We start from the raw sequence: 26112 nt of genomic DNA on the forward strand, positions 1-26112 counted from the left end.
AACTGAAACTAAATAAACACTATATCCTTTAAGAAAAACTAAACTAAAACTATATTTCCTGGTAAAAAAAAATACTAAAACTAAACTAAAACTAGCAAACACACTCCGATAACTAACTAAAACTAAACTAAAACTAGCAAACACACTCCGATAACTAACTAAAACTAAACTAAACCTAGCAAACACACTCCGATAACTAACTAAAACTAAACTAAAACTAGCAAACACACTCCGATAACTAACTAAAACTAAACTAAACCTAGCAAACACACTCCGATAACTAACTAAAACTAAACTAAAACTAGCAAACGCACTCCTAATTAATTAATACTAAACTAAAACTAGCAAACACACTCCGATAACTAACTAAAACTAAACTAAACCTAGCAAACACACTCCGATAACTAACTAAAACTAAACTAAAACTAGCAAACGCACTCCTAATTAATTAATACTAAACTAAAACTAGCAAACACACTCCGATAACTAACTAAAATTAAACTAAACCTTTCTTAAAAACTGAAATTAAACTAAAACTAGCAAACACACTCAGATAACTAACTAAAACGAAACTAAAATGAAATCAAAAAGTCAAAACTAGAAAATAAAAACTGAATTCAAAACTATTATAACGTTGTTTCAAAGTGTAAAACTGCTGATGTGCCCAAAACTATGATTTTGATGTGTATTATCAGTTGCCTTAAAAACTTTTATTATTCTGAAGGAAAAAATGTACCGTGCAAATTAAAAGCCTCAAACATCCCTGACTTACAGCGAGGGGTCGGTAGCGTTCTTCAAAAACATTTTTTGTTATATCTGTTGAAATCCTCATTACATCCCGACAGCAATCAATAAATCAAATGCTCTGACAAAAAAAACTGGTATCTGCAGCTGTCTGACGGACTGTAATAAACCCGTCCAATCATCCTAATGAAACAGTTAACTCAACATTACCCACCCTAGCTTTAATTAGACCACTTAGTCCAGACAATACTACTCTAAAAATAGATTTCAAGGCCACTTAACAGCATTTAACAGATGCACTCTGGGAACACAGATAGTCCTTTCGCTGATGCATCCTGGGTGCCCTTGAGGTAGGTTTGTGTCTGTTTTTCTAGATTTAATGAAGTAGAAGGACATTTTGGTCGTATCCTGCAGAAGTAGCATCGCTGATTTTAAGATTAAACGTTTACGGAGAATTCCTCTGATTAAATGATCTGCTCTGTTTCGTCCAGATTAGATTCACACTTCACATAAATAAGCACAATAAATCATGAAGACTGTCACACACACACATTTTTCCTCTTTTTATTCAGTGATAAATAATTTCCTATGATCATAGGCTTTATGTGAAGACATCCGATCAAGGCAAGAGACAAATTAGAGGGCACACATTGCCACCATTAGAAAATAATAGCAGAAACAAAAACAATGAGGTAAGAAGTTCTCTTTTTTTTATACATTTGTGGTGCTTCTATTTCTGTTACCTAAACTGTTGAATGCACAGTGCTTTCCTAATACAGAAATCCTGCCTTTTTGTGTGTCTGTACATTATTAAACAAAAACAGGTCATGGCACAATACTGAACCAACCGAGACGGGGAGGGCACTGCAGAGGGTAGAGTCAGCAGTATACATCGTCAGACCGAGAGGAAGAAAGGCCGAGCAGGAAACGGAAATACAAAACAAAACTTAAAAGACTTCGCGGCGGAGCTCCGTGATTGATTCAACACACACACACGCAGAGTGTAAACATGTAAAGTACAAGCACAGTTGTGGGTTTTATTGTACGTTTATGTGGAGGAGTGATAAATGAATCTGCAACAATTTTGATAATGGGTTGAAAGGTGACAATTGAGTGTTAAAATCAACTGTAAAATAAACTAATTTTAGAGACGGAAATACAAGTGTACAGTAATTTGAATAGTGAGTTTGAAACGTGTGGTGAACAAATACAGAATTTGGTGCTTTGGTTCAGACCAGCGTGAATAAACATCCATTAATCTGCTTAGAAATAATAGAAAAAAAGACAATTTTCAACTCCAGAACTTGCCTGAGAATCATCACGTTTTTAAGTTTTCTTCTGTATCAAAATAATCCAGTGATAGTTGTCTGTATATCCATAGGTACATTGCAAAAAATAACTACTTTTACCTAATTCAGCATACTTTTAATGACGCCAATTTGTCACAATGTGGAAAATGTGGGCTCAAGTTGTAGTCCAAAGCTCACAAACTCACTGCCTCCATGGCAGCATTATACTTCCTGTTTATATCCCCTTAAAGCCTACAAATGATGGGATTTGTAGTTCCAGAGCTTAAAGGGTAACTTCGGTTCAACCTGGACGCTATTTTCCCGTGTTTGTGTTTATTTACGTCCACTAAAAGTGTTTGTTTTTGCCACTGACAGGCTCAGATTGTTATTATAAGTGTCTGACAACATCACTGAAAGGACCCTACAGAGAAATGACACTTTTTTTCTTACCTTTCGCTTTAAGTTTGTTATTGTGTCATGTGACTTGTTGCCGGAAGAGACAACGGTGGAAACGTGAGTGAGAGTGGAGAGAGGCGTGCCGATGTTTGATGTGTTGGGAGTACAGAAAGCGTAGCTCAATGTTATCTAAAAGATTTTCAATGTCACGGCTGAGTATTTTAGATGATTTCGACAACGTGGATGTGACGCAACATTTCACAACGAGGCTTCTCCGAGCGAGACACACAATAACAAACAGACCGGATCAAGTGAAAGGTAAGAAAAACATTTGATTTCTCAGTACGGTCTTTTCGGTAATGTTGTCAGACACTTATAATAACAATCTGAGCCTGTCAGTGGCATAAACAAGCACTTTGAAATGATTACATTACAGCTCGTTTAGCGGCTAACGGTTACAGCGTTCTCCCTCAATACGGGACCAATTTCAAGAATCGTTGTTCCCATTAGTCACTTACACACAAAAACATGGGAAAATAGGGTCCAGGTAGAAAAATACTAAAGTTACCCTTTAAGAGCATGAGCCCCAATCCAGAAATATCCTCAGACACCATCGTGATGGACTCAAGATCGACAAAAGCTTTTGGTGCGCTGAATAAAGCACGGTGTACAGGGGAAGAGCTGTGTGACGTTTTTTTACTTTTGCACTTCGTTGTGTTCTCCAAATTAAAAGCCGATCTTGTGACAAAATAAGCAATTTCAAATGAAAAAAGGAATGCGCTGCAGCCCTAATATGTGAATTTGCGCCGTACAGACAAGACGGTGTGGTGGTTTTATGTGTGTGTGTGTGTGTGTGCGTGTTTGACATTCACGGGCCTCAAAAGCAGCACACTGAGGCGCAGCCCCATGCATGGACCTGACCTGCAGTCCCTGTGCCTCTACAAAAACAAGACAAAAAAACAAAAAAGCTCCTGGCTCGCTTCTTTCCCGTCCAACATTAAAGGAGAATACCACCAATTTTTCAGCATTCACATATGTTATTTTCACACCTTAATGTAACTTCAGCTTCTATTTATAAAAAGTCAATACTGTCGGCTATAATTAAGTGATATACAAGTTCTTCTCGACCTTTCGGAAATGTTAACACCTTTGAAAAGGCCACTGCTGCTCGTGGCTATTACTACAAATACAAGAGTTGTGTTTATGTTAAGATGATTATTCTCTAAATTCACAGTCTTCTAGTTATTTGCAAAATGTGTTTATCATGGGTTTAGCTTAGCAAAATAATACTCACTAATACTCCATATAAATAACATAATGCAAGGTCTTATATTGAGTGGCATTCTCCTTTATGGTACTTGACCTCCTGTTCTGCCGCCCAGGGAGGTCACCCCATCGTTGCTACCTGCTCCTGAGCTGCAGCTGGTTGGAAAGTAAGAGGCGGGCACACCTGCACCTTCCTCTCGTCCACAGCAGCCCGTGAGCTGGCCCGGACAGCTGTGCTCACAGCTGCTCTCCCCAGCCACACACCTGGGGCCTCGTGAAGTGACAGGCGAGAATAAACCCAGCTCTGAAGCCGAGCTGGCAGAAAAACCCCCCTCAAGGATTCAGTTCAGTGAACCTCAATTACACTCAAGCTACTTCAGTGAAAAGGCGGCAGGAGGGGTGGGGGAGTGGGGGAGGGGGGAGGAAGGAAAAAAACAAAACAAAAAAAAAGAACACAAAATGTACAACAACAAAAAAAACACACAACTGAAATAGCTAAGAGAAGCCAAAAATAGCAACGGGAGCAGTCGTGACGGCGCTGATGTGTGCGGCGGGCGGTGCAGCGGGCGGCCGGGGGGTCAAGTTGAGGAGTGGCTGCAGTGGTCCTCAAGAAATGTGCGCCAGCATTGTGGCCGCAGTTGCCATGACAGCAGCACATTAAGCACCCTTCTCCAACAGAACAACAACAGAGACGGCCATATTTTAAATCAACAGTGGCAGGGTGCTGCGACAGCCTCGGCTGCCCTCTCTCTTTCTCTCTCTCGCTCCTCCACCCCTTTGTGCCCATGTCCCCCCCTTTTAGTGTCTTGTTCGTTTTCTTTTTTTAGTCGTTAGGTACTCCGTGGTGCAGCGGTCCCTTGACGCATAATCAAAGACTTCCCTGTTTCTCAGAGTTTGTTGTTTTTGATTTTCAGTCATTGTTGTGTTTTTTGTAAATCCCATAGCGTTTTCAGAGCCTCTTGTTTCAGTCCAGAGGCGGGCACGGTCGAGTCCTCAGCCCGGGAGGCAAACTTTGCCTGCAAACAGAAGTCCCACTATGGTGAAGAAGATGGAGAGGACAAACAGCACGTACGACGAGCCGACCACTGTGTTGTTGGGCAGCTTGTACGGCTGGCCTCCCACCTCGTTGATATAGAAGCCTATGGGGAAGATGAGCGCCGCCATGCAGAACAGGATCACTGGAAGGAAGGAGCGGGAGAGAAAACATTAGTTAACTGTACACTAGGGCGGTCAATGAATATTCTAAATAAAAACAAATATTCGTATATGAAAATTAATATTCGATTGTGTAAAAAAAAGCAGCACTACTTGAGACATAACTACTTAAAAGATGGATGAGTAGGACTTGCTATCTTCTGAAAACACACGTTTTATATTGTGATATTTACAGGGAATGACGTACAATATAGCCAACAGCAAGAAGGAAACTTTCAGCTCCCTGGCGATCTCCCACCAGCCAACTTCATGAATCAGCAGTTCCTCGTCCATTGCGGCGCTTTCAACGTGAGCGACGGGGATAAATAGAAACAGGGTGTCCGACAAAAGTTCAGCTCAAAACGGTACGTTTGCGCTGCGTTGCTCGGGGGGCGGTTAGGACACGGTGTCATGGACATACATGCTTTAATGTGCAAAAATAGATATTCGAATAGTTTGAACCTTTGTGTTGTTTTTTTAAAGAATATTCAAATGTCAGTTTTGGCAAATTTTGACAGCCCAACTCTACACTTAAATATAAAATATCCTATGATTCTGTACAGTACAGACACCCAATATTACTCACTAGTTTTTCTTACATGTGAACAGAACTAGATGTATTTCAGGACCATATTACTAAATATACACTTGTGAAATAAATAAAAGATGGGACACATAAAGTCCGACCTCAGTCATCGTTTTAGCTTTTGTTCTCCTCACAAGATGCAGAAAATGAAGCATGAACTCACTCAAATTGAGCAGGAAGCATTGGCTGCTCAACCTGAAATCAATTTGAGCAAGTTCATTAGCGACGTACAATAGTGCCTTTCAAATGGCTTTGAAGGAGCAATTACACCAAGCAGACTCATAGTGTGCACCATCATTGGTCAGTGAGACTTGGCCTCGTGTTTTAGGAAGATGACTCAGTCAAACTGTGTCTGAGTCTGTTAAAGGGACTGTTTGGGACTTTTTAAGCGTATAAATGTACCGGGTCGGGACACAGGCGCGCTCGCATATGCGCGCTTGTGTGTGGCCGCTGCCTCTCCTCCTCTGCCTGCCTGCCTTCACTCAGACAGCGCGCGCGTCCTCGCGTACTCGTTCCACCTCTAGACGTGAACGCGCAGTCACTCCTCACTGCAGAAGAGTTAGTTTAGCTCTGAGAATATCTAGTGAATGTAAAGTGGACGTTTGTGCAGAAATAACTGCTGCAGCTCCTCCAGACCAACAGAGGTTTCCCGTGTCTTGTGAAGTGACGGAGCTCTGCAACGAGTTACGTTATCGTGATATTGTGGTTTTAGCTGACGTGTGTCGCCTCACTGTTTTGAGCGATGCTCGCTCATGTCTATTTAGAGTGTGTCTTTCGTTGATTTCACGGCCACAGGTTGTTAACAAGCATTTCTGAAAGTTACAAATAGTCCCTTTAAATAACATTATTGTAACTTTTATGTTTCAACATTTCATTTAAAGAAAGACTACATGTCCTAGAATATAAATGATTCTATTATTCTATGTATACCACACAAATACTAAAACACACACAATTCAAAGACCATTCATAAACACGTATGCACACTTCAAATCAGGAATAAAAACTCAACAAATTACAGAAAATTCACTCTTCTCACGGTTACGTCTGCCTTCTGTTGGGTTGTTTATGTATTTCCACCTTTAAATTACAATAATCCTGATAGTACCTGAAGGCAGCATTCCTCCACAGTCAATGTTTTGGCAAATCTTTAAAAAGCATCCCTCAGGTAGATATTTTAATTTCAGCTTTGAAGTTAGTAAAGTCAATCTTTTGTGAGGCTTTAGGCACATTTTTTGTGGGTAAAACTGCATCATTATCAAGTATCCTTGAGCTCACCATAGATTTGCAAATATTTCCCGACACCACTTGAATGTAGCATTAGTTTCAGTAAATGTTTCTCCACGAACCATAAATAAGCTCTTTATAACAACCTCAGGCAGATTAACGCTGTTTAAAATGTCTCTATATGCTTAAAGGTGCAAATCAGTGATCGGATTTCAGACTTTAAAAACAGCCACATGCAGCTCTGTTTCGCTGCAAGTTAGTAAAATCCTGAAATAGAATTTAAAACCCGAAGGAGCGTGGAGGAAGCCACACGTATGCTGATGTTGTTGTAGTTTCCTACGGCTGCCACTAGGTGTTACATAAGAGCTTTAGTTTTCTTATACAAACTTTTTGAAACCTATTGTGCATCTAGGTTGTGTTTGTTTGAAGTGTGGCCGAGTGAAACAGATTTAGATCAGAGATTTTCCAGAGAAAAGAACATCAGTAGAGCTGAAGGAAGCTACAACACCAGCAACAACAATCAACCCGTTTTCATCTATAACCATCCTTTCTGTATTGTCCCCATTAGAGAAGGTTATAAAACAAACTTCATAGCAGTGTGTCTATACAGGTGGGATCAAACACTGAGACTTCTGATACTGGAATCAGTTCACAAGTTGCAGCTAAACTCACTCAGTGCGTTTACATGCACTTTAGTAACCGTCTTACAGTCAGTTTTCTGCACCTGATGTCTTAAAATATAAACAAGAAACCCGGTTTCCATAATCAGGGTATGGGATTAGAGAAACATCCTTTAAAAGATGAATCCACTGACGTAGCACTGTACTCCTATAACATTCAGATTCCTCAGATTGTACCCCAGGACCTGAAAACAGACTATGATGTGTAAAATCAGTTGAGTTCCCCTTTAACCAGATTCTTAATTGCCTTTTTCACATGTACGCATGTGCATGACTAAAACTTCACAGAGGAAAAGCTTCCCTCTAAAAAGCATGTTGTGATGTTTGTGCACAGCATGTTCACAGCTGCAGAACAAAGCAGAGGTCAGGGGTGAAGCCATTACCAAGTCTTATCGTACTGTCCAGGAAGTAGGTTGTCTGTGATTGGATAACAAAGTTGTCACTAATTAGAATATCTCCCCTTTTCCCCTTTGAAGAGGTTATTACTGATGCTTTTAGTCCAGCTTTGAGTCCACTTATGTAACACGCAGTGACGTTAAACAGCAAGCTGTGTGACTTTTGTGATTCACAGATCAATGGCTGTGCAGAATTTTATGGAATAGATTCATGTGCTTAAAAATAACTCTTTATTGTTGCGTTGAAAGAGCACAGTTGGATGTTTTCCACCAGCATTTCTTCCTGGAGTGATTGTCTGTAGGAGCGTAGTGGGGGCGGGGACATGTGACCCATTATATGTTATTATGTGTGTTACATAAACTCTAAACTGTCTTGGTTGTAAGCAGAATTACTACAACACAAGGTATGACAGCTCTTTATAGTTAACTGAGACAGTGTTGAATTATTTTGGTTACCTCAATGGGTGACAGCCCATGATGCCATTTTTAGCTTTCACCTTTTCACTCTCTTTCCAATTAGCGGAGCTGTTCAGTACCTGAAGGACGACTCTTTCTGGTCTCAAAAATCTCACTGATGTTACAGTTTTGTCATGTTATGCAGCTAAAGTCGTCAGGAGTAGTATTGGGATTAAAATACATTTTGCGGCTGTCAATTTAACAGTTAATATCTACAATTCACCCGAAAGATTAAATATTTAATTTGGAGTGGGCGATAATAATAAAATAAATGGACGGGAATATTTGTTTTTGGCTAATCCAGTAATTTAAATACCTGACAAATCCAAGAGCTTAATACAATCTTCACATTGCATTGATGCAAATATAAAAATCAAATACTGCCATCAACCAGTCCTGCGGATTTATTTGTGACGCCCCCCTCATTTGCATAATGAGGCAGAAATGCACAAAGAAATGTATAAAGAAAAAATTACTTAAATAAATAAGTTGGGGGAGATAAATAAGGGGTGAAATGCAAAGAGTAAATCATGCATAAATAAATAAATAAACACATTTAAAAATAAATATAAAATAGTTAAAAATAAATGCAAACATAAATAAATAAATACAAATGAATGCAAAAATAAATAAATAAAAAATAATGCAAAAATGAAAAGTGAAAATTAAGCAGAATAGTAAATAAATATGGGAATTAATACAAAGATAATAAATAAAGAAATATCGATTTATGTCACATTGTATCAATTAATTAATGGCTACATTTATTTTTAATATTATTGTTGCTATATTTAATGACATATTTATCCATTTATTGAGTCATTTATTTATCTATTCATTTATTTTGGATTTTGGCAGGTTCCGTCCTCCATAGTTATGGTGCTAATAACTGTTTTTGTCAAAGTACTTAGTGTTAAATAAAATCCCTGACATGTAAACCATTACATACTGTATAAAATCTGCTCAGAATCAGTGTTTAAAGAGTCAATCAGATCCATGATGTGATGACTAACAGATCAAACGCCTCTCCAGTCTGCCAACGAGTATAAATTAACAATGTCTGTTAAAGCTGCATCACAAAGCACACACTAATATTTATGTCTGTCATTTTGCCTGCTCGTTGCTCGTTGCTCACTGCTCACGATTGCAAAAGGATGTGGTGAAAGCTAAGCTAAACAGGAGCAAGAAATACGTAGCTCAGCATTATTCCTGCAAGCTTCACCATTGAGTTAATTGAAGTGCACCTCGCGGTCCACCGCTTCTCTTAATAAGTGGAAGAAGTTGACACACTGTGCCTTGCTCACCTGCTGCTGCTGGTGAAACTATCATCTTAACTGGTAAACTAATGAATTATAGTCACTGATGCAGTTACCTTTGCACTAAATAATAGATAAGTAACGATTAGTCTATTGATCGACAGAAAATTGACCTGCAACTATTTTAATAACTGATTAATTGTTTGTAATTTTTCATGCAAAAGAGCTTCTCAAATATGAGGATTTGCTGCTTTTCTTTGGTTGCGTCCAATATTCCACACTAACATGCTATTTAGTGCTCTAAAGCAGTATGTGAGATTTTTAGTATGTCCGAAACGTTAGTATGAAACCAGTAGTACGCAAATTGCATACTATTTCTAGAGAAATATTACAGTATGCAAACACTGGACACTACAGCGTCATAAATATCCCACAATGCAATGTGGTGGTAACAAAAACGTCCATAACATAAGTCTTGCGTGATAAACTGCATATTCTTGCATGTTTAAGGCAAAAATATTTATTTTCACTCAGTAACTAATCATATTTTAGACACAAAGGGTACTATAAAATGGGAAAAAAAGGTAGACTTAATGTCAAGTTACTCTCTAAAATGAGGTCTCTGAGGGCTGTAATCAATACCCAATGAGGGAGGGGGTAATATTTTTATTTCGTAATTAATTACATCATGAACTACCACATTTTCTGCAGTTCAGAATTATATTTATTATTACCCCACCCTCCACCCCCACAGATGACCCTCACACCTTGGGGAAACACTGCTGGTGTGTATGTGTGTACAGCGACACAGAGGCGGGTCTGTGCCGGTCATACAAAGCTGCCCATTCAGGTGGCGGAGGCCTGGAGCCGGTTACACTACAGACTGCCCACCTTCTCTCAACCTTCATCACCTGGTTGCCCTCGAATGCACCACCCCCCGTCTCCTTACAACCAACTTCACTTTATTCTTCGTGTCTCCACGTCCATTTGTGTCTTTACATTGGCTCTAGACCTGCACAAACACGATTATTCACTCAACTCTTCCAAAGCCCACACCCATTTCCTCACTTAACCTCTCACCCTCTCTGCCGCTCGGCCGACAGCAGAGAGGCGTTCACCATCACCGCTACAAGTTCAGCAACATCCGCGGGGGAAAAAAAAAAAAGCTCATTTCAATTCCCAATTTTGCCTTTTCGTCCCTCTACTACACGCCAAACAAGCTCTTGAGACACAAAAGGTTCCCAGGAAGACTATCAGTCGCTCAAGTGTCAGCTAATGGGGGTCCTAAAACAGAATAAAGTGATGATTTACCATCTTTTCTCTTTCTCTTACAACAAGCTTCTTCTCCCTCGTACCTAAAATACATCACAAGTCCCTCCTAGTCTTATTTCCTGACTGAAAAAGGATAATCATCATCATGCTTTAAACCTGTTAAAAAGAATATCAACAATATACCTCTCGTGTAATATGGCCAACAGAAGCTTAACAAGGGGACAAGGGTGACAATTGCTCACTGTTTCCATGGCAACCGCCTTACTTTCCTTCAAGTGTGATGGTTAAACAATGACTCAACGCCATCCAATTTAGCTTCTGACACAGATTTGTGCTTACCGGACAGACAGACAGAACACTTTGTGGAGAAAGTGGTGATTCATCGCCAAGTATTTGCAAGTGATTAGGGAGCGTTTCAAAACCTAATTATGAATGTGCAGTTAGCCTGGCAGGCAAAATAAAAGCACTGGGTGTTTGTTCAAAATCTGCAGAACAAAAAAGCCAGTGTCCTGACAAATGCACCCAGCTTTCAAACAATAATACAGAGCATTGTGGCTTCACAGGCCACTGCTCCATCTGTACAAGTGTGCTTGAGGCCGTCTATTCCCTTAACTAACCGACCAATCAAACTCCGCCCTCCCACACAGCCTTACGAAACCGGCCCAGCCGCGGTGCACGAGATGGATGCTGGGTTATTATCGAGTGCATCTATACAGAGAAAGCACTAGAGGAACGCTGTGGCACATAAGCCACCCACTCGGGTATCAGAGGAGCTGCGTTACTCAATAAATCAGCTTCAGGGAGCAAGAGGAGTCGCTAAGCACGCAAGAAAAACACTCATGAATGTGCAAACGCAAACACACACACACAGGTTTTTACGTCACTCTCACAAACACACAAAAGGTCCAGTATAAAGCCTCAGATGTTTGTGACGTACGACATAACTGGGCCAATATTTCACATTCAATCTCATCACTTCTCCTTTTGTAATTTCCTGCCCAAAAGAGACTATGTTCATGAAAGTACTGATGCTGAAAAGGTGATTTTCGAAAAGGTTATGTCATGAAAGATGCAGTGAGACGGAGAAGAAGGTGGGAAATGTGCTGACGGCAAGTCTAGAAAAGCAAAGCTATTTCATTCAACGTGAATGTCATTGTCTGGTTCACTTACTGCCGGTGAAGGCGATCCATCGGGCGTATTTGGTGGCTTCTCGGCGCCAGTGCGATGCCACGAGCAGTCCGCAGGTGACTGTGAGGGAGATGATGCCCATGATGATGAAGAAAAGCGTCGTGACCCACTCCGGGGGCAGCCGAGGTGGAATGCAGGTCCGGTCTCGTCCGTGGATGGTCTGACATTGCCGGACTAGACCGACTGTGAGGGCACCTGCAGAAGAGAGGGTGAATGTTGAGGAGGTGTTCATTTTAATTCGTCGCTCACCAAGCACAGTTTGAATATTTCAACACACACGTTAAGCCTTTTATCTCCTCTGGGAATCATCAATACAAATTTAATGCAACACAGCTAACAAGAAGCACATAAACAAAACACTTCTTCATCAGTAAAAGCACACTCTCATACTCAGATCATTAATTCTATAATGTCCCAAAACTACTGATAACACGGTACATTATTAGCATTAGTTGGACTGCTAAATCATCTTTTATTTTGGCATACATATGACACGTGAAAAGCGGCTTTGTCTATACTGTATCCAGTTATCTATGCTCCATAGGGCAAATGTCAAAATATGGAGAGGCAGTCAAACAGAACTACTGCACAAACACTTCCCACATAGAGGCCAACCTTTGAGAATGCCATCCTATTTTCATAGACTACATCTTTGACAGTAACAGTATGCCCACAGGCTGAATAAAAATCAAGGAAAACTGCAAGTAGAAAAAAACGATTGAAGATCTCATACTGAAGAGGTGACATTAGTGCCTTGATCAACTACAAGGTCCGGGGAGGGTGGAGACCAAAGCGTAGCGGCTCAGCTGATGTCAAAGTGGAAGAGGAACATATGAAGGAGGAGAGACGAGAGAGAAACTCCTTTAATTTGTCATTAATTCAGTGCTGGCGAGGAGCTGCTCTCTCCACACTGGCGAGCCCAATTATGCCGGTGAGTGGCCAATTTTTTTCGTGCGCTTTCACACTCAATAAACCCACTAAATCATTATCCTGCCAATTACTGAATCAATCCCACGCAGGTATGTGTTAAGGACATTTAACACAGACACACACACGTCTGTAAGAAGTTGCAATGATATCACTCAAACTTGCAGCAGCCTCTGAGACCCAGTATCTCTATAAATACTGTATATGTCCATGCCTTCCATACTTGTAGGGCCCAATATTGATTTCTCGATTATTTAACACGATTACTCGTTGACTTCATGCATTGAGAAAGACATTTTTTTTTAAGTTAAATGCATCAATCTGGTGCACTTTGACAGCAAAATGAAAAGGCTAGATCTCTGAAGAACTTTGTGCTCTTGTAAACAATGTTGTGCTCTAGTAAACACATGAACGCATTGGTTGTATAGATATAAATGGTGATGACACGGCAAAAAAGTCACACCCACAAACCATGGTAAACAAGATGGGTCCGTGTTTCAAGACGGGTCAGGTGGATTGCCGACGCTGCTGCACTGAGGACTGTTTCATGCATGCAGGGAAAGACGGCACATCGACGCAACGAAAGCTCGACCGGAGAGGCTAGTCACACAGCCATCCGACGTTAAAAATCAAAGTAAGCGCTCTACATATATTGACCGTCATCTTTTCTTGTAAAATGTCCGGTGTTATCTGTAACACCGGTGTTGTCACGTTTTTTTAACCGACGGGAAAATTTCCTCCCTACTCCTTCTTCCATCTCCATGTCTTTGGCTAGGATCTTTGGACGTCTAAGTATGCACACTGATGTCGTACTGTACCCATCCATCATTGATCAGACGGGGAGTCAAACAGACTCATGAGTCACGAGCAGGAGCTCTGCTAAAGCTCGAGTGTGAAGGCCAGTACTCAGAGCGGGAACATGCTCCAGTGGTGCAGCCACTCTGGAGGGACGTCATTCAATTAGAGCACGTCCTCAAGGGGAGTTTCTACCTGAGTAAGCACAACAGCGTCCCAACACTCAGGCCTCTGCTGATCACAGGTCTCGGGCAAAGAAAGGAGGACTATAAGTGAAAGGCTGTGGGGGATGTTCATTTGAAAAATTAGAGGGGTTTTAGTACACTTGGATGATGCTCTGTCCTACACAACCCTATGCTTTGACTCTTTGCATATGCAGACAAATAACAGTACGCTTGTTCGACCGTGTTCAGAGAGACAACAGCGCTGCATAAAAAATGCAGCACCCTCCTTCATTTCAATGAAGCCACTAGGTTGTATACAAGGCTCTGGCAAAGAAAGCCGGCTCATCCAGCAAACTCAGTTTTTTGCAGCAACACCATACATCGTCATCCAGCAAAGCACTGCATTGGCCAATCAAGTATATACAAACATACATTCCTGGGAAATTAGAGAGAGTTCTGCAATTGTCTCAACAGAGGTTAAAAACACTGCCACTGTGGTATCTTTCCAGGAGTTGTCAAATCCAGTTTGTGTCCTTTGCAGGGTAACAGCAAAGGACACAAACTGTTGTACTGTGTTCTGATGTTTGATGTTTTAATCAAATTGACCTTCCTGGATCACATTTCATTGCCACGCAGGTACCTGAAGCAACACTCCCCGACAAACGCAGTTCCTTGCATTTCTTTAAAGCAGCACTTTTTACAATCTGAATGCTCCGTCTTATAAATGTCATACAGTCATAATTAATAAACCCCACACTTGAAAAACAGTCATAAGTAAATAGTCATAAGTAAATAAAACTGTTTTTCCACTTAAAGGTGCCCTGTGGAGTTATAGACACAATAAAAGTCATGTATACGTTTAGTATTACTCAACCAAACTCATTGGGTGTATCCTTGAGCTCTAACAAAAGTGTTGAGTGCATTTCCTTCCTCATAAAACATTTGCAAAGCCGATCATATGAAACTAGAAAAAACCTAGCGAATCCATTGGTACCAACCACATCATATTTGAAAAACTGGAATGGCCATTTTCAAAGGGGTCCTTTGACCTCTGACCTCAATATATGTGATGAAAATAGGTTCTATGGGTACCCACGAGTCTCCCCTTTACAGACATGCCCACATTATGATAATCACATGCAGTTTGAGGCAAGCTTTTTTTGCATGCAGTACAAATGTGTTACTTTCGCCTATTCTGAAATGGTGTATTTGAATATTTCTGCATACTGGGGTCTCCAAACAGTCTCAGACTTGCATAAATTGGGTATGACTGGAAAGCTGAGAATCTGGTGGATCCAATGAGTCCACTTGTATTCATGTTTGGTGATGTTAGTCCCCGTAGTAGCCATTTCACATAGTGACTTTTTTTTACTCCTATTTTATGGTTGTCTTTACACTATGACAGTTGACAGCCATATATGACCTTGCTTACAGTATCACAATATACTGAACAGTTACCCCTGTATCATGGTGCGTATCGTATCGCCAGATTCTTGTCAATACACAGCTCTGTGCATATCGTGGCTCATTACCACCACGTGTTGATCAGGCTATTGGTGTGCCCGCGTGCATCCTCGTGTACATGGATAAACAACTCCACAGGGGACCTTAAAATAAAGTGTAAAGCTGCTAAACATAAACGATCTGTGGCCAAGCCATTTCTGAATTGAGGATTTAATGGCTTTAATGTCTTCTCAGAGTAATACAGGGACTTTATTTCCACTAAATGTTTGATGTATAATCTGAAAAAGGAAAAAATGGTGGTAAACCCTTTTCTACTGACCACAAAATAACCCATTCACTGAAAAGACGAGCCTGTGTGGGCGACATCATAAAAGTTCAACAGTGGCTCAGCAGGTGGGCGGACGCGTGCGTGAGACGAGCATGCAAGCTGGAATTTCAGAAGGTCAAGCGCGTTACTTGCTCCGTCTGGCACCCGAATCCAGACATTTCATAACCTGTCTGCTGTAACCCTTTCTATGTTTACACAGTGAATATATGATGCTGCTAATAACACTATTGAGTCTAAAGCACTTGAATACAAATAGAATAGGAAAGCCTGTGTGATTAAAAATGTTCTCACTGCGCCGGGGGGGTGTGGTGAGTTCTGCAGGCAGTCCGGAGGAAATCCTGTCCCCTTCATAACACCCAGTGAAAGCGGTGCTTTTACCGTAACAACCCACACAAACAATGCGAGTGGTTCAAAAGAAACGCCTAAGCTAAATAAGGAACTGCAGCACTGAGGGCTTTACGTCGACTGTTACTGGCACAAAAACATAACTTTTAGCCGACGCACACAGTAATGCTGTCATCAGGGCACACGTTTTATTACAGACCAGGAAAAACTAATATAATGTTCCCTGTCTTCACTTATTGCTGTGGCAATTCAATTATCGCTGCACAGAACACTTATGCAATAACAGTGAAAGGAAGAAAAAAAAAAAGATGGAGGTCACGACAAAAACGGCACCTGAATGGCTCACAGGCGTACTCAACAGCCTGGTCCTGAAGACGGGTTGCAGAGTAACCTTGAGCAAATGAAAGTACGGGAGGTGAGCGAGGTAAAGAAAGCAGGGACTGACTGGTGCTGGGAACAGGAGAAACATGAAGCTACATTTTTGAAAGCTGCAGTTAATGGCACCGGTTTATGACCATTTCCCCTGGATCCTCTGGCCTCCTGCTGTTTCACTAGCTCTCTGTGGAATTCCTGCCTTACAACGGGCAGGCACGCTATGGTCCACGGATACAGGTAAACAACCCAACAAGCAGGGGCACTCACAAACAGCTCTCGTTAAAGTCTAAACAGCAACGGTGTGTTCATGATACACATATGTTTCATTCATACACGGGAGACTTCACTTCAAAAGGGATTGTATTTAACTTTTTACACGTATAAATTGTTTTTTTTATTGCTGATGTGTGAACAGGTTGTAACATAACCTAGAAAATGAGACCTTCCGTGCCTTTCTGGGTTTCCTCTATCAGACGGCTTTTAATGTGAAGAACCCGGGGCCCGTTTTTCCGGGAAAATCCAACAGATGTGACGTCATGCACATTCGCGAGTGCCTTAGCCGTAGCTAACGTTTGGTTAGAAATGGAGTCCAAACGACCAGCCTCCACCACAACTCAGACTCCAACACAAACTCCATGAAGGCACATCATTAGGTCCTAAAAGTTGTAAAATGCACTAATAGCCAAATCCAGAGTTATTTCCCTTCCTCCGTTCATGTGAAAGAGCCCCAGTCCGAGGGCTGGGAGGCGGAGTTAAAGGAAACGCTACTGCGCCTGCTTTATGGGTCCAATAGATGCGGAAGATCGCCGGATGATCCAGGTTCTTGATCACTCGGCAGTCGAGCCATTTTGACTTCATGCACCACTGAGCAACTTTCATAGGAATGAACGGGAGCCCGCCTCTAACGCTGTATCTAGTTGTCTTTATACATCCATGAATGGTTCTGCTCTGACTATCCTTCTACGTTGATGTGAACGGGAATGTCAGTTTTTTCATTTTTACACTTTGTTTTTTCCCCAGATTAAAACAAACATGATACAACATGTTAAATAATGAGCTCTAGAGGTGCTGCTGGGTAGATTTTGTTACTTTCAGACAGAGCCAGGCTAGCTGTTTCACCCCGTTTCCAGTCTTTGTGCTAAGCTAAGCTAACAAGCTGCGACTGTAGCTTCATATTTAGCGGACAGATATGAGAATGCTATCAATCTTCTCATGTAACAGAAAGCAAATAAGCCTATTTCCCCAAACTATTTATTTAACTGATGTAAGACATTGAAGAGTACAACCAAACGAGCGATGCCTCATATTCATCCTCTGGCAGAGATGATGGGTAAAGGTCGGAGTGTGGAGAGAGGGGAGCACCTTGTGTTTGCTGTAAGGTCACTGCTCAGTTGTGGGTAATAAAAACATATTGAGCAGAGAGATCACTAACAGTCTGTGAGAGCGAAGTAGGTAGAGGGATATTGCTCTTAACAAGGTGATGGAACATCAGTAGAATAATGGCCGTTGCCAAAATACGGTGAATCAGTGTTTCTATCGGCTGACCGTGAACATCCGCAGGGTCAAAGTTAAGCAAAGGTGAGCTCTGACGTACCAGTCGACTGAAACGAGATGAACTCGTCTGTTGCACAAGCTTCAATTGAACTAAATGGGAGCCAGTATGACCAGCTTGAGTCTACTAGAAACAGACAAAATGGATTCCCTTTGGTTTACAAACAAATCTCTTATGGTTCCCCCATCTCTCTTATACAGAAAATAATGGGCCAGTTGTGTATTTTGGGGCCTTGCTCGTTTTCAACCCACCCCGTCGGGCCCCATTACCCCGCCGTCAGCTCCGTGCTCACTATGATCAAAATACTCCTCTCACCATGTCTCGGTCCAAATGAGAGGAAATGAGGTCCGTGTCTGCTCATCTTCAGCATGGCGATGCTGTCATTAGTGGAGTATGGGGGGGGTGCTGCTGTTTAAAAGCTCTGGAGGGATGAGTCAAACAGGCCTCTGAACTCTGGTGGGCGGCAAGTAGGCAAGCTAAAGCAGCCGACAGCTGCGTCTTCTGCCGCTGCGCGCTGGAGGCTTTTACAGCGCCCACTCGCATCGTAGAGCCACTGGAGCACAGCGGCTGTGTTTGGCCTAAACTCGCACACAAAACACGGTAGACAAACCCACGAGAGAGTTGTATTCTCTCAACCTAAGTGCTAAATGATAAATCAAATCTAATCTACAACCTGCAGCGCCTACGTGAAAGCAAATTAAGTAGGCAGCAGTTGAAATGCCTCCACCATCAGGCAATGAAAGTAATAGCTGCTGTAATTTTAATTAACATCTGGGCCACCTGCACTTCAGAGACCTGTACAACGACGCCAGCTCAACATACCCAGGGTATCTTCTCGTTATCTGGCTTAACTAACGCTAACAAAAGAGATCCCGATAAACAATCCTTCGACGTGGTTATCAACTCGGTAAGTCAACCCCAGGGTTTCTCAATCTGGCTATGAGCGCGTTCACATGAAAGGGGCGGTGTTTACAGCATCTGACCAATCACAAACATGGACAAGTCTACTGTCAGCAGAGCGGCACATTTTACAAAGGAAGAGCAAATTATAATATGAGACAAATACGAAGAAGTTAAACTTAAATCCACGAATCCAGAATATAACGGATGAGCTAATCACACTTCATTTTGGCCTTTGACAAAGTTATAGCATGTGTGACCATTTCAGCTTTCTTCCAGCTGACTCTGTCGGTGTGAAACGGACTTGATTGCAAATAAAAAAAAAAAAATATATAACAACATAATTCAAAGCGGTAAACACCCACAGCATACAGCCAGCTGTCCTTCCTGCATTTGTCAGTTTAAACTGTGTTGTTTTTATCCTGGATTAATGCTTAAACTTCTTCATATGTGTGTATTATTATCATACGATCCGAGCTCTGATTGGTCAGTAGGAGGTGCTTTTATACGAGTCGATCTCTAATCTGGAACATAACCTGCTCCGGAGCAGGTTAACTGTTCAGTATAAATTACCATGGCGATCTAAAAGACGTAAAAACCCTGAAGTTTTAACCCTGAAGTTACCTCGCTAGCCCCAAATCCTGCTTCGTAGTACAGGCCTCTGGTCTAAACTGCCGACTCTGCAGCTATAGATGATATTGGCTGGACCTGGATTCAGTTGCTTTTCATCAATGACCCTCACTGTGTGTCCTTGTGCTTTGAAAATGGATAGCTAAAATAACACAATTTAATGTCCTCCCATTTCATCTATTTTAGATGGCAGACTATAACTACAGATAAACTACTGCAATTTTGACAGATATTACTTTTCCCTCTCTAGAGCCAGCGTTTGAATTTGTCCGTTCTGGGCTACTGTAGAGGACCCGCTCCCTAAGTAGATATAAACAGCTCATTATAAGGTAATGAAAACACAATGATTATTATTTTCAGGTGTTTATAAACTAAAGAAAACATACTTATTAATATTATATTTCCATTTTTGCCAATAGATCCCCCTAAATGTTACACACTGTTCCTTTAAAAAAGACGCTTGCTTGGATAGACAGTGTGGCTTGTCACGACTATCCCTTTGTGATCTACATCAACGGCGTCTTTTATTGCATTCAGCAGCTCACTGCATACAATAAACCACTTTGTGAAGTAATATCAGGGTACTGCTAAGTTGGAACAGTAAGTGTTAATAGTTTATTCTTAAAACAGAGAATGATTTCCCACCTGACACTGAAATGGTTAACTGGTTTATGACCTGGGCAAAACATTGAAGAATAAGAGGTAAAACACTGCTGTCAAAAACAGAGTAGTGAAATGGTCACCTACAAGGTTTGAGGGTATTTTATTTTTAGATGCAAGAAACCTACATCGTCTTGGATACAGCGGCGTGATGAAAAGCCAATCTGTACCTGGATGTGATTTAGCATTTTTTGTTAAGTGTGTGTGTGTGACATGCATGCAGAGTGTATCCGAGGTTATTCGGGCTCTAGAGAACGACATCCACTCTAGTGACAAGTATCAGCAGGAGGGGCGCTCGGCGGCAGAGCTGACGAGAATCACAGTTTGTGTCTGACACCACAGCAACAAAGGCTTTGTCTTGAAGCTCAACACAGGAAATCAACTTCAGCTGTTATTGCCTGAGGATATCTCACTGAAGTGTTGGACAGTGTCATGGACACACACACTCTTTTGTGTTGAGTTACAGTAGTGTTACTCCTACTGGGGTTTTGTGTGTCAAATGTAGACCTATAGGTTCATGCACAAGTCTCACAGTTTGTTTACTTATTCTTGAAAAGTTCACAAAAAAAGCTTTGATCAAATCACTTGACCAAAATAGGAGGCAAAAGCCACAAACTCAGTGAGTCAGCTTTATAAGTCAGCTTTTATTGACTGCCCAGGAGGACATGTCTGTTTCTCCACGCTCTGAGTACAAAGACGACACACTGAGGGCCCACAAGGGCACGTTGTCGAGCGCTGAGAGCCTCTGACAAGACAACAACAGAGCCGGGAACCAGAGGTCAGCTGATTGGAGATTATACGATGTGGGGAGTCACCGGAGGGTTCTTACTTCATAATAACTTCAAGCAATACACATACTGGCATCACATGAAACTAGAAAACCTAAAGAATCCATTGGTACCAATAACGCTCCAAACTTGTGCTAAATTTTGGCAAGGAAAACCTGTCATGGCCATTTTCAAACAGGTCCCTTGACCTCTGATCTCCAGATGTGTGAATGAAAATGGGTTCTATGGGTACCCACGAGTCTCCCCTTTACAGACATGCCCACTTTATGATAATCACATGCAGTTTGGGGCAAGTCATAGTCAAGTCAGCACACTGACAGCTGTTGGGCTTGAGTTTGTCATGTTATGATTTGAGCATATTGTTTTATGCTAAATGCAGTACCTGTGAGGGTTTCTGGACAATATTTGTCATTGTTTTGTGTTGTTAATGATTTCCAATAATAAATATATACATACATTTCCATAAAGCAAGCCTATTTGCCCACTCCCATGTTGAGTATTAAATACTTGACAATCTCCCTTAAAGGTACATTTCGAACTGATAAAAAATGTGCAATTAATTTGCAATTAATCATGGACAATCATGGGATTAATTCAATTAAATTGATGGGTTATAAAAAAGTGGTATCACAAAAAAATGGTATGGTGGTATGAAAAGATATAATCATATTTTAACACTAAATGCTCTGTCACAAATAACATTGTGTAGATTTGGTCATTTAAATTGCAAATTAGGCTGAGTTTCTAGTTTATGTGCAGCTGTATATTAATGACAATCTGCATACATTTTCCTATTGAGTGAATAATCTAAATAGGCTGTTATTAGACCAGCTTTCTACTCATGTCATAGCAAGATGAAAAGAAACTTTACTCAAAATTTACTTTGCAAGCAACAACAGGATATTGACTAGAATAAAAACCTAAATTAGTTTACTATCATACATCCCAAAGTCTATCACCTACATGTCTCATTAAACCATCAAAGACGAGTCACATCACAATGATCAAAGAGGGCTGTGAAAGCTGTAAGGGGAAGTGAGAAGGATGTCGGTCGCTGTAAGAAACTCTATAGCAACACCCACACTCACCACACTGCAGTTTAAATGTAGCAATGGTTTTACTTTCTGTACATGCAGGTAGTGGGAAGTTAGTGTCCACTTTTTGGCTGTAGTGCACCAACTTTAGATGGGAACTCTCCGATACAATCAAATGGCTTGCATTGTTGTGTGTCATTTGCATCCTATTATTACTGTTTTGTACAGATTGCTTATTCTGTGGAGCTAATAGCAGCCTGGGTGTGTGTTGGTGGATGATGATGGACCCTCTCTGACCCAGTTACTAAGCTGTCATCCTGCCGAGGGAACAAAAGAGGAGCAGCTGCCTATCAATAGCCCGAATGTGTTTTCAGGACTGACACAAATAAAGCGGAGGACTTAACAGCACGAGTCCAAAATCAGCGGGGACGCCACCGCAAATGAGCACCTGCTTTGGTTCCTCAAGTGATCCCTGATTAGACCGATCACATGGAGGTCACTTCAAATGTCAAGTCACTGGAGAAATACAGCACAGCGATTACTTGTAGTGCTTAAATGATAGGCCGCTTGATCAATGAGTTGTTCGACAGGAAAAAAAGGCTGCAAGTAATGATTATTTTCATGATCGATTAATCTGTTGATTGTTTTTTTCCATTAATCGAATATGTAGTCTACAATATTTCCCTAGAGCACATTGTTAAATCCTCATATTGCTTGTTTTGTTTCACCAAGAGGGTCGCACTGTAAAGGACAGAGGGTGTCATTTCATGTACGGATTGTAAAGCCCCCTGAGGCAAATTTGCGATTTTGGGCTATACAAATAAAATGAACTTGACTTGACTTGACCAAGGCTTCAAAACCCCAAAAAATATTTAATTTACATTGACATAACACAAAGTAAAGCAGCAAATCCTCACATCTAAGCAGCTGGTACCAGCCAATGTTTGGCATTTTAGGCTTGATAAAGTAATTAACAGATTAATCACTTATCATTAATTAATTTCCTGACAATTAATCAACATTTAAGCAATATTATCAGGCACAAAAAGTCCAACCAAATACTTCGATATCGTTATTGCAACGATATTGTAGGGTTGACTAGTGGTGCTTTTACTAAATATTTACACAACGAGATTTATGATAAATAATCATCAGTAATGTGGATATAATGACTAAGTGGGTAAAAGCAAATAATAATAGAACAGCTAGAACTGTCTTGTAAGTTCAGAAAATAACATCACTTTACTGTAACGCAGCCTTTAAAACCAGGTAAAATACAACATTTATGCCATATCATATCTATATTATATCGATATATTGTCCAGCCCTATTTCTTTTTTATGCATGACTGCAAGTTGAATATCATTGTTGTTTTTTTACTGTTGATCAGACAAAACAATTTGAAACATCACCTTGGAATATAGGAAATTATGGTGATTTTTCACTATTTTCTGACACTTATATAGACTAACAATTCATCTATTTATCAAAAGCCATGAACATAATCATCAGTTGCCACCCTAGAAAGCAGCAGAGGTCAAAGGTGCTGACCTATCAGGTATGAAACTGTAATTATTGGTCAGTAAGAAGAAGCAGCATAAATATCCTGCTGTGGAGGACAAAAGATGTCACTGCAGATGAAACCCTCCATCCACACAATGGGGAGCACATCTTTGTTGTGGAGATTATCTGATGGCTCCTGCAGTGTGTGGGGGGGGGTGCTAGTGGCAAGAAATCCAGCTAAAAATCACACAGTAGTAGTAGTAGTAGTTGTGAATGGCAGCTGTGGCCTGCTTCATTTACCTGATGATTCACCAGTGTTTATCCAGTCTGGGTTTGCAATGCTGGCTATTGCAAAGAGGCTATCTAGACGATATCTAGTCTCATATCACGATATCGATATCTTTTTTATACATGACTGCAAATTGAATATCATGGTTGTTTTTTTTTACTGTTGATCAGCCAAAACAATTTAAAGACATTACTTTTGAATATAAGAAATTAGGATGATTTTTCACTATTTTCTGACACTTATATAGACTTATCTATTTATCAAAACTCTGCAGATGAAACCCTCCATCCACACAATGGAGCACATCTTTGTTGTGGAGAATATCTGATGGCTCCTGCAGTGAGTGTGTGTGGGGGTTGCTAGTGGCAAGAAATCCTGCAAAAATCACACAGTAGTTGTGAATGGCAGCTGCTTCATTTACCTGCTGATTCACCAGTGTTGATCCAGTCTGGGTTTGCAATGCTGGCTATTGCAAAGAGGCTATTGATATCCAAAATCTAAGATGATATCTAGTCTCATATCACGATATCGATATCTTTTTTATACATGACTGAAAATTGAATATCATTGTTGTTGTTTTTTGTTGGAATATAAGAAATTATGATGATTTCTCACTATTTTTCTGACACTTATATAGACTAACAATTCATCTATTTATCAAAACTCTGCAGATGAAACCCTCCATCCACACAATGGAGCACATCTTTGTTGTGGAGATTATCTGATGGCTCCTGCAGCGTGTGTGTATGTGTGTGTGTGTGTGTGTGTGTGTGTGTGTATGTGTGTGTGTGTGTGTGTGTGTGCTGCTAGTGGCAAGAAATCCTGCAAAAAAGAAAAATCACACAGTTGTGAATGGCAGCTGCTTCATTTACCTGCTGATTCACCAGTGTTGATCCAGTCTGGGTTTGCAATGCTGGCTATTGCAAAGATATCTGCAGCCAGAAACAGGCACCCTGAAATGATAGTCAGTTTATCCATATCTCCAGCTGATGATGATGATGATGTGGGGAACAAAAAAAGGTGCAGGTGGTGGTGGGAATTGTCCAAAATGTGACCACCAGGTGGGCTGTTATCAGTCTAGCCCTCCTTCAACAGGAGCCTGCTGCTGCTGCTGCTGCTGTTGTGGTGGTTCTTCTGCTGGGCATTTTTGCAGCAACCTTAGCTCCTCAGTGAGAGCCTCCAGCAACAAAAAGGACTCCAAAAAAACACCACAAAACAAATGCATCACATCTCAAATGCCTCAAATGTTTGTAGTCCAGTAAGGTGAAACAGCAGCTCACTCCCCAGCAGCACCAGAGGCCCTCCTGCTCCTGTGTCGTCTCTCGGATCCGTTTAGCAGCAGCAGCAGCAGCAGCATCAGGGTACAGCTGCACGGCTAGCTCAAGCTAAGCTAGTTCCACAGCTAGTCCGGGCTCTGTGTGTCGAGCTGCGGCCCAGAGGCTGCTCGACGGCCGACACCACGACTCCTTTAGCATGTCAGGACACAAAACAAGGAGGTGGAAGTAAAGAAAGCCCTCTCTCCTCGCTTCGCAGTGAGTATCCGCGTCTCTAGCTACCCGTTAGCCGTCAGGAGAACCAGAATACCCATCAGCCATCAGGAAGAGCATCTGGTACTTTACAGTCCGTTAGCTTCACCTCCTCCTCTTCCTCCTCTTCTTCTTCTTGAGGAGACGTTATTTAAAGCTGCGTATTTAAATCCCCCCAGAATAGAGACGTTATAAAGTCCCGATGTGGACGGTTATTGTTGTGCTTCTTTCCTCCTCCTCCGTTACACCGTTAGTTAGCTCAGCCTCCCTTTCTGCCTTAATGACATCAGGAGAACAGAACACCCCCACGCAGCGTCACAACCATGGTCACAACACACACACACACACAGCTCAGCGTCTTCTCGTTCAGGAGGGGGGCATTCGTTCTGTTCTCGCGATACTACGCAACAAAAAAAACGGGGTTCATATTGTCCTGAGTCGCCCTGTTTATTTACATTTATTATATATAAAGAATTTCTTGATAAAACCAAAGGATTATGATATTACCAGAACGTGTCCTTATATTATTATTATTATTATTATTATTATTATTATTAATAATAATAATAATAATAATAATAATAATAATAATGAATTATTGTATCATATTGTCCTGAGTCGCCCTGTTTGTAGCAATTCAATTTATGGTCTTATAAAAGATTTCTTGATAAATTCAAAATGCCTTTTAAAGCAAAGGAGATGGTAATTTTTAATGGGTTATGTATGGTTAATTGTGATGTGGTTTGTTTTTTCTTACTTGTCTGTTTGTCTATGGTAACAGTATGAATATTGTATGTGTACTTTTTCTCAAACTGAGCTGCCTATGGATGCCAAATGATACACATATTTGTACATATTTTATTTTTGTATTATTTATTTTATT

The 26112-nt window shown here is 41.0% G+C and overlaps 1 protein-coding gene across 1 annotated transcript; it reads right to left on the reverse strand.

Moving 5' to 3' along the window:
* Positions 1 to 1292: 1292 nt before the first annotated feature.
* On the reverse strand, positions 1293 to 25769 carry mosmoa (modulator of smoothened a). The gene is made up of 3 exons (XM_037792443.1): positions 24576 to 25769; positions 11932 to 12144; positions 1293 to 4873 (listed from the first exon to the last, which is right to left on the reverse strand). The coding sequence occupies exons 1-3, from the start codon at positions 24679 to 24681 to the stop codon at positions 4689 to 4691; spliced, it is 504 nt and encodes a 167-aa protein (XP_037648371.1). The 5' UTR covers positions 24682 to 25769; the 3' UTR covers positions 1293 to 4688.
* Between the last annotated feature and the right edge of the window lie 343 nt (positions 25770 to 26112).

This window comes from Sebastes umbrosus, chromosome 14 (assembly GCF_015220745.1).
Source record: "Sebastes umbrosus isolate fSebUmb1 chromosome 14, fSebUmb1.pri, whole genome shotgun sequence".
Lineage (NCBI taxonomy): Eukaryota > Metazoa > Chordata > Actinopteri > Perciformes > Sebastidae > Sebastes > Sebastes umbrosus.

Bases quoted from the DNA above. Each gene is read 5' to 3' on its own strand.
- mosmoa (XM_037792443.1), bottom strand. From the start codon at position 24,681: ATGGATAAACTGACTATCATTTCAGGGTGCCTGTTTCTGGCTGCAGAT. The intron at 12,145-24,575 runs GTAAATGAAGCA...TCTCTTCTGCAG, and splicing joins CAACACTGGTGAATCAGCAG to GTGCCCTCACAGTCGGTCTA. The intron at 4,874-11,931 runs GTAAGTGAACCA...CCTTCCTTCCAG, and splicing joins ATGGATCGCCTTCACCGGCA to TGATCCTGTTCTGCATGGCG.